Source organism: Cervus canadensis, chromosome 7 (assembly GCF_019320065.1).
Source record: "Cervus canadensis isolate Bull #8, Minnesota chromosome 7, ASM1932006v1, whole genome shotgun sequence".
NCBI lineage: Eukaryota > Metazoa > Chordata > Mammalia > Artiodactyla > Cervidae > Cervus > Cervus canadensis.
Genome location: NC_057392.1, coordinates 23,356,224 through 23,364,643, shown reverse-complemented (window position 1 = coordinate 23,364,643; position 8,420 = coordinate 23,356,224). Strand labels below are relative to the sequence as shown.

The 8,420-nt window shown below is 50.0% G+C and overlaps 2 protein-coding genes across 7 annotated transcripts in view; one reads left to right on the top strand and one right to left on the bottom strand.

Annotated features, from left to right (window-relative positions):
• Nucleotides 1-4,300, bottom strand: YBEY (ybeY metalloendoribonuclease). Of its 2 annotated transcripts, none has more exons than XM_043474642.1 (4): nucleotides 3,930-4,300; nucleotides 2,620-2,748; nucleotides 1,274-1,342; nucleotides 1-258 (listed from the first exon to the last, which is right to left on the bottom strand). In XM_043474642.1, exons 1-4 carry the CDS (start codon nucleotides 4,137-4,139, stop codon nucleotides 172-174), a joined length of 495 nt encoding a protein of 164 aa, XP_043330577.1. In that variant the 5' UTR covers nucleotides 4,140-4,300; the 3' UTR covers nucleotides 1-171. The 2 variants fall into 2 exon arrangements, 1 of the variants encoding a protein (XP_043330577.1); XR_006270531.1 differs by having other exon boundaries at nucleotides 187-258; nucleotides 2,503-2,748.
• Nucleotides 3,767-8,420, top strand: part of LOC122445446 (minichromosome maintenance complex component 3 associated protein) — a 42,088-nt gene continuing 37,434 nt past the window's right edge. For 2 of the 5 annotated variants that reach the window (XM_043474639.1, XM_043474636.1), the window contains exons 1-2: nucleotides 4,783-6,791; nucleotides 7,034-7,257. In XM_043474639.1, coding sequence (XP_043330574.1) covers nucleotides 5,576-6,791; nucleotides 7,034-7,257 — 1,440 coding nt within the window. In that variant the 5' untranslated portion in view covers nucleotides 4,783-5,575. Of the gene's footprint in view, nucleotides 3,896-4,436; nucleotides 4,676-4,779; nucleotides 6,792-7,033; nucleotides 7,258-8,420 lie in introns of those variants that run through there. The other 3 variants (XM_043474638.1, XM_043474637.1, XM_043474641.1) reach the window with 3 other exon arrangements.

The following is an 8,420-nucleotide window of genomic DNA, read 5'->3' as shown; positions in this document are numbered from 1 at the left end:
TGAGAGCAGAGAACTATTTTATTTACAACACTGGAAACAGCAGACCAACAGTGTCCTAAACAAAGGAAGGAGTGGAAATTGCCCCACAGGGCAGCAGTGGCCACAGACACCCTCAGTGTGGGGGCGCCCTGATCTCTGGGGCCACCTTCCAGCCACTCTCCGTCACCTTTGTCAGAAGAGGCCTCTGCTCAGGGGCTGCAGCCTGGTCCCCATGTGCTTGTTCAGCTCCTGGAGAACCTGCTTCTCCTTCTGGTACATCTGAAAGAGAGGGGTGGAAACCAGCTTTGGACTGGCCCAGAGGCCTAGCCTCCCCTGGCCCTGAGGGCTCTCTGCGAGGCCTGTGGCCTCCCACACAGCCTGAGGCGGGCAGCCCTAGGACAGAGGCGCTCCTGGTGGGAGCCTTGGAGCCAGCAGGGGCAGGGGGTGGGGGGCTGGGGCTGAGTTGGTGGTCTTGGGTATGAAGAGGAGGGGAGGGCCTACCTCGGGGTTCGAAGAAGGGGTCAGACTGGGTGACCTGCCCCAAAGCCTGGGAGCGGGTGTGTGAGGACAGCCCCTCCTGGGGGAAAGGGTGGGCTGCTGGGAAACCGCCCTGGAGCATCCCTGAGATGCTGTTGGTGTGGAGGGCAGCAGGGCTGAGGAGGGGGATGAGGGGGCTACAGCAGGGTTGGGGGTGTGGGACAGAGTCAGGGTGTGGCCGGCGTGGACCCAGGAGCCTCGGAAGGGCATGGGGAGGCCAACTGTACCAGGACCATTTTGTTAATTTTCAAAAAATGTTTTTCTATGCAGTTCAGAGAGCCTATTTGATTATGAACATAATTTGAGTTAATAAAATGCAATTATGGTTCTATACCAACACAGACCTTTATAAACTGAGTAAACAGTCTTTGAGGTAGTCTTTGAGGAAACAACCACCACATAATAGGTCTGGATCAGATACTCGAATGTCCCCAATCCTGTTTCCAACTGACAAATATCATCACAATAACTCTCATAAAGATTTTAAGTCATTTTGGGATTTTACGAAATTCATAGCAGCGTCTCTCCTCAGACCTTTCAGTAGTGAAAGAATAATGCAGTTACCAGCATTTAGGGAGTCCAGGATTTAAAACAAACCGTCTCTTTTATAAAGTGGGCCCTATCAACTCCTCATCTTGCTGCATTTCTCCCTTTGGTTTTCACACTGGACAGCAGGGGGCAGGTCGCACAGCCTGGTTTCTGGGGCCTGGGCTGCAATGCGTGCCCGTGTGTGCTGCAGACAGGGCAGGGCTCCTACCTTCTGCCATTCAGCCTCCGTGCTGTGTGTGAAGCCCAGCAGGTGACAGAGCCCGTGGGTGGCAGTCACCTGTCAGAACAATTAAGAAGCTGCCTCAGAGCGTGGTCAGGATCAAGCCATGAGCCAGGGTGGTGGTGGCGGTGGCGGAGGAGGAGGAGAAAAAAGTCAGGGAGGGCTGGTGGATGCCCAGTGGGAGGTGAGGAAGCCTCCTCTGGGCCCAGGCAGGGCTGTGGGCAGGTGGTGAGGTCACGGTGAGGGGTCTGGTTAGCAGGAGTAGGTCAGGTCCCTGTAGTGGGGTGTGAAGATCAGGATCGCCTCTGGAGTCGGCGCGGGGGTGGGGGGGTGGGGGGGGGTGGGGGGCGGCGGGGGGGGGTGGGGGGCGGCGGGGGGTGGGGGCGGGGAGCTATGGAGACATGGAGAACCAGGGCAGGGGAAGGGGAGGGACCCAGCGTTGCCATGCAGGTGGGTGCCAGCTGGGAGGAGAGTGGCTTGGCCTGGCCCAGTGCCAGGGAACTGAGGGTCCTAAGTGTGCAGGCTGGTCCTCCACTGTGGGTAACAGACTTCTCAGAAGGTATCGGGGAGCGGACAGTGTCCACAGGTGACCCAAGCCCAGAGCCCCCCCGGGGCACACGACGCTAGTCACGGAGATCCTGGAGTTGAGACCGGTGCTAAGCGGTGCTATCTATACTGCGGTTCTCACCACTTGCAAAGAGAAAGCACACCCTCGTCTTGTCAGCAACCCCGATGCCTGAGCACAGGGCGTCTCGCTGGGAAGTTCCACTTCAAGTCTCGGAAGCACTAGGATTCCCCAAAGATGATACTTTAGGGTGCGGACAAAGGGAGACACCTCCACTGAATCCATGGGGACAGTGAAACACGACTCAATCGCACACCGCTTTTCAGAACACTCCCGCCATCCTGCCATCCTTCATGGCATCAGGGGAGGAGACAGATTTGAAGGTCCTGGAGGCTGGAATCCTGCCCGCTTCTAGCAGTTCAGTAAGAAGCTCCTTCACCTGCTCTGAGCTGGCTAAAGGCAGCCTTCTCATCTCCAGAGGCAAAGCTAAGAATCAGGCCACTCCTAGGGCTCCCTCCTCCCAGGAGTGTCCCCTCCCCTCACCCAACACTGCCTCGGGGGCACAGACCCATTCCCCAGGCTCTCCTCTCTGAGGTGTGGTGAGAGGGCACGGCCCCTGCCTGCGGGTTTCTCCCAGGAACCCTTGTCCTACCCAAGGCTTATGGTGTGGATGTCCATGTCACCTCCACAACCTCTTCTCGTGGCCTGGATGAAGGACATCGGCCTCTGCTTTGCCCATGAGGATTTGTCATTTCCGCATCCCACTTACAGTCAGGATGTCATAGTAATCTTCATCTTCCTTGCACTGCTGGAGGATAAACTCCACGCCCAGGAAAATGTCTCCTAAATTATAGTCATCTGGAAAGTCGGGCTGGGGGATTTCACCTGCTTTCAGATTCTGAAAATGAGGAAATACACATTTGCAGAACATGACCTCAGAACACTAACTGGCCACAGGCCCGCAGGTTTCACCCTGAAAGACCCGGTGTTGCTAGTCCCAAGGCAGACAAGTCAGGGACTGTGACAGAGACACTGCACAGGACTGACTTAAGATGTTCCCACACTGTCAAAATAATTATTTCCATTTCTTTCATCCTTCCTAATGCACAGCTACCCAGCTCCAAAACATCTAGGAGCTAAATCACCACATTGATACAAGTTTACATTTCTGTTCTTCCCAGTTTTGATACTGATCACATGTTCCCACATAAAAGACCAGTCCATTCAGCTGAGGGCTGTTCACACTAAGTCAGTCAAATATTTTTATTTCTTTTTACGGAAAATAAATGGACACTTTAATATATTTTTATATTACATGTTGAACATTTAACTCTCTTTCCTCTTTCAATTTATTTCCTTTCAATTATTTCCTATTTATCACTAGTGTGATCCTAGTGGATTAAACAGTTATCAAGATTTACTTCAGGTAAATTGCCAGACTGCTTTCCAAAAGGGCTGCCCCAATTTATGTGGCCACTAACAACGCAGGAAGTCTCGAATGAGTCATTCACATAACATAGGTAATAACCTGACGCGTGTGTTAGTTGCTCAGTCGTGTCCAACTCTTTTTGACCCCATGGACTGTAGCCTACCAGGCTCCTTGGTCCATGGGATTCTTCAGGCAAGAATACTGGAGGGTTGCCGTGCCTCCTCCCAGGGGATCTTCCCGACCCAGGGATGGAACCCTGGTCTCCTGCATCGCAGGCAGATTCTTTACCGTTTGAGCTACAGGGAAATCCTTATAATCTGATAGACAGCACATATTTGTTTAAAATATTTGCCCACTCTGTCCTTTTATTTTCAGAGTTATTTAACATTTTCAACCCGTACACATCCATTACTGAACCATACTTAAAACTGCAGAAGCGCTTTCTCTTTAATTCACTGTTACGAGGAGGGCGGGGATCACCCTCCCTCCTTCAGCGATAGGCTCTGATCTGTAGCGACGGTCACATCTTACTCCCTACTTCCGTGTGTATTTGAAATTTTCGGAGCAACACAGACAATCCTGTCTGTGGTGTAATTAACGGAATTCACAGCGGAAGGTAGGCCGGATGTGAACCGGTGGGCAGCCTTTACCTCGTGAAAGGGGAAGGAGAGTACGTCGGTCGGGGTGTCTTGCTCTCGGTAGACCCTGTTCATCTGCTGAATCTTCCGGTTGTCGACGCAGACAACGCCCAGGTCGAAGGCCTGCACGCCCAGGGCCCCGCGCACCGCCTGCAGCCTCTGGCGCAGCAGCGCGCGCCGCAGGGGCACCGCCCGCTGCAGGTTGCGGAGCGCTAGGCTCATCGCGACTTCGGGCCGATTAATCGAAAGCCCGCGGAAGTTCTGTAGCAACGCACGCGCACGCACGCTCACGTCACCCCGTTCGGTGGAATTCGTTGAAAACTGTCATGGAACGTGCGCTTTACCGGGAGGAAGACGCAGCACGGGGGGCCTGGGCAGACGGTGGAGTGCGGCGCGCCGGACGGGCGGTGACACACACTAGGGAACGGGCGAGAAGGGAGGGCCCAGCGGTGTAGGGGTGCACGGCGGGCCCAGCGCGCGCCGCCCCACTTTGGGGAAGAGGCGCTTACTGAGCAGAAGCGGGCGGACCGGGGTCTGGACGCCGCGCCCCGGAAGCCCCGCCGCCGCCGCCCGGCCGGAGAGCGGAACCCGAGCGCGGCGGGGCCCGGGCGGTGCTGGGTGGCGCGGGACCGACCGGAAGTGGGTCCGCGGTGTTTTCTGTTCGCGGGCTGCGGGCAGCACTGGCCTAGGCGGCCCCGGGCCCTGCGTGCGTCTCTAGCCCGAAGGGACGGCGGGCGGCCGTGTCCCTGAGCTAGACGGTGAGCACGGCGCGGGGCACTGGGGGGCGGAGGCCGCCTTCTTCCCCGCCGCCGCGGCCGTGTCGCTAACCGAGCGGGGCTGGGGGAATACGGTGGGCGCGTGGCCAGGGGCGCGGGGATGGGACATGGCTCGTCCCGGGGCGCAGGGCCAGGGGCGTTGGGGGGCACACGGCGGGCAGGATGGGGGGAGGTGCGCGGCAGGCGCCGAGCCCACCCATGGGCCCGCCTGAGATTTGGGTTGCGCTGCACCCGCGATCTGGCGGGGCTGCCTGTTTTTCATGAGCACTGTGTCCTTCGAGCTGGATCCTGGGGACAGTCGCCACCGTGTTAAAAAGCAAATTATTTGTTTGGATAAAGTATTTGGTGCTCTGGTTACTGGGAGAAAAAATTAGATGGGAGGCAACATTGAAACACTAACGTTTTAACAGTGTTACATTGTAATTCTCTGGCTGTGGAGATTGAAAGGCGTCAGAAACTCCTGTCTTGGAAAGTGCAACTGGCGTATACTTTGTTATTGCTATTTTAGGTTTTCCATAAATTTGCCGATTCAGTAAGATGTTTTGATTTTTTTTTTTTTTAAGTCTTAAAGGATCATGCTTTGAACCCCCATAACAAAGTCATTTATTTGTACCATCTTCTACTCTGCATTCCCCCCAAAAAGGCGGGGAACCACCATTTGGCTCTCAGAAAATAAGAATTAGCCCTTTGCTTTGCTTGGCATGTGATTAAAAATTCTTAGCCTTCCAACACCACGTAGTTGTGATTGTCTAAATTTTTGTTTTTCAGCTTATTGTGGTGATAGAGGGGAGCTGCCTAGTTGAACAGACCATTTGAGGAAGAGGACTCCTTTTTTACACGTATTTATTGCCTTCTAGTAACTTGCAGTAACTTGCTCAGAAGATGAATCCAACTAATCCTTTTGGTGGGCAGCAGCCTAGTGTTTTTCCAACATCTTCCAGTAGTCCCATAGGAACATTTCAAGCTAAGCCACAATTTCGGTTTGGTCAGCCCTCTCTTTTTGGACAAAGCAATACATTATCTGGTAAAAGCTCAGGATTTTCACAGGTGTCCAGTTTTCCAGCATCTTCTGGACAAAGTCATTCTTCAGTGCAAACGTTAGGATTCTCTCAAACCTCAAATGTTGGACTCTTTTCTGGACTTGAACACAGTCCAGCCTTTGTAGCTGCCTCTGGGCCTTCGAGTTCATGTGTGCCTGGAAACCCTGGATTCAGTTTTAAGTCCCCCAACCTTGGAGCATTCCCAAGTACTTCTACTTTTACCCCAGAAACTGGAGAAAAAGCAAGCCCTGTCTTTGGGAAAACAGAATTTAGCTTTAAACCTCTGGAAAATTCAGTGTTCAGACCAATATTGGGGGCTGAATCTGAGCCAGAGAAAACTCAGAGCCAAGTTACTTCTGGATTTTTTACATTTTCCCACCCAGTCAGTAGTGGACCTGGGGGACTGGCCCCATTTTCTTTTTCTCAGGTGACAAGTAGTTCAGCCACCAATTCAAATTTTACCTTTTCAAAACCAGGTAATAATAATTCATCATCTGCCTTTACCCCTGCTTTGCCAAATCAGAATGTGGAGGAAGAGAAGAGAGGCCCCAAATCACTGTTTGGGAGTTCTAGTAGTACCTTCACTGCTTTCCCCATGTCTTCTTCAGGGTCCTTGGGTGAACCCTTCCCAGTTAGCAAAACAGGTGTCAGACAAGGATGCGAAGAAGCTGTTTCCCAAATGGAGCCACTTCCCAGCCTCATGAAAGGACTGAAAAGAAAGGAGGACCAGGATCGGTCCCCAAGGAGGCACGGTCATGACGCAGCTGAAGACTTGGACCCTCTGTCAAGGGGCGATCATCCTCCAGATAAACGACCTGTTCGCTTGAATCGACCCCGAGGAGGCACTTTGTTTGGTCGGACAATACAGGATGTCTTCAAAAGCAATAAAGAAGTAGGTCGTCTGGGCAACAAGGAATCTAAAAAGGAAATTGGCTGTGTCGAGTCTGGGGAAAATGACCACTTGGTCATCCCAGGAGGCAGTCAGTCTGTCCCAGCAGCTTCCCGGCTTCCAGGTGTGAATAAAGAGGAAGAGACTGAAAGCAGAGATAAAAAAGAAGGTACGTTCCAGAAAGTACAAAATACAGTATATCCTGCTGGCAGGTTCTTGGTAAATTTCCCTGAGTGTTAGCTTGAATCTCCAAGTTAACCCCCTGCAAACATTAGGGATCCTAACATTTAGGATCTTGGAGCAGGTTTTAACATCCATAAAAATTTTCTTTGCTCCTTCCTAGTTGATGCCCCCAGTAATTGGAAAATGTTGCACCTGATACATTTTTGTGACTGTTCACTGATCCCCTAGATTCTCTAAGAGGAACTCCTTGCCGTCAGAGTAAGAGGAGCGAGAGCACAGACAGTCTCGGGGGCTTGTCTCCTGCTGAAGTCACGGCGATCCAGTGCAAGAACATCCCTGACTATCTCAACAACAGAACCACTCTGGAGAACCACTTTGGCAAAATTGCTAAAGTGCAGCGCATATATACCAGGCGCAGCAAAAAGCTTGCAGTGGTGTATTTTTTTGATCATGTGAGTACTCCAACGAAGTTCATGTGCGTAAGAAAAAAAATAGGCTTTAAAGTGGCAAAGGGAGAGAGAGCTTTGTCACTTTAAAACTTATTTTTAAAAATCTATCAGTTACTTGTTAGAATTTAGAAAAGTACTCTAATGTCTTAATTTGGAGAAACTGGAATAGCACTATTTTTTTTCATAAATTAGATTTATTTGTGAAAAACTTGAAGCTCCAACTAAACACAGTGTTCTAGAAATTTTAGGTGAGTGATTCCCATGGAGTCAGATTTCTCTGAAGCACATGGGAATGTCTTGTAACCACATAGCATTTTTTCAAAGTTGAGTTTTCTTGTTTTGTTTTTGACTTTATTTTATTTGCTGATATCATAAACATTCAGAACAATACAGGAAAGGTAAAATCTTGTAATCCCATCTTCCAGAGAGAACTGCTGTTAATTGTTCCTATGCCTTGACTTTAATATGTGTATATACACATACATGTATAACGTATTGGTTGTAGGGTATATGCTTACATGAGCTGCTCATAGTATGTAGCTTTATATCTTTTATTATTTTTTTCTGAATATTCTTGTGGGGAAAATTATATTCTATAGGTATTTAGAAAGCATGTTTTCATTCTTTTTTAAATGATGGAAGTTACTTGTCAACATAGAGGAAAAATCCAGAAAGTCCTTTGGCAGGGGACACAAAATCACCCATAGTTCTATTCTCTAAGATACCACCTATGAATATTTTGGATAACGTCTTTGTAAATGTATAGTCACATTGTTTTTACACAAATAAGATTGCACTACATATCCTGTTTGGTAACCTCTTACGTGGTCATTTTTAGTAGCTTTTGAAACCAATGAACAGTCTAGATTAGAATGAGGTCGTTAAGAGCTACATGACATTCTATCCTATTTACCTACTTGGCCAGCTTTCTGCTTGTGGGCATTTCTGTGCATTTATTTTTGATTGTAGCCTTTGTTTAGGTTCCTGAGAGTACAAGTTCTGTGCCCAGATATGCACAGTTTTAGGGCTTTTGCTGTTTATTCCTCTCTACTGACTTTTTTCAATTCCGTAGCATTAGTTACATTCACAAATGTTGTACAACCATCACATTATCTAGTTCCAGAACTTTATAATCCTCCCAAACAGAAGCTCTGTAACCACTAAGC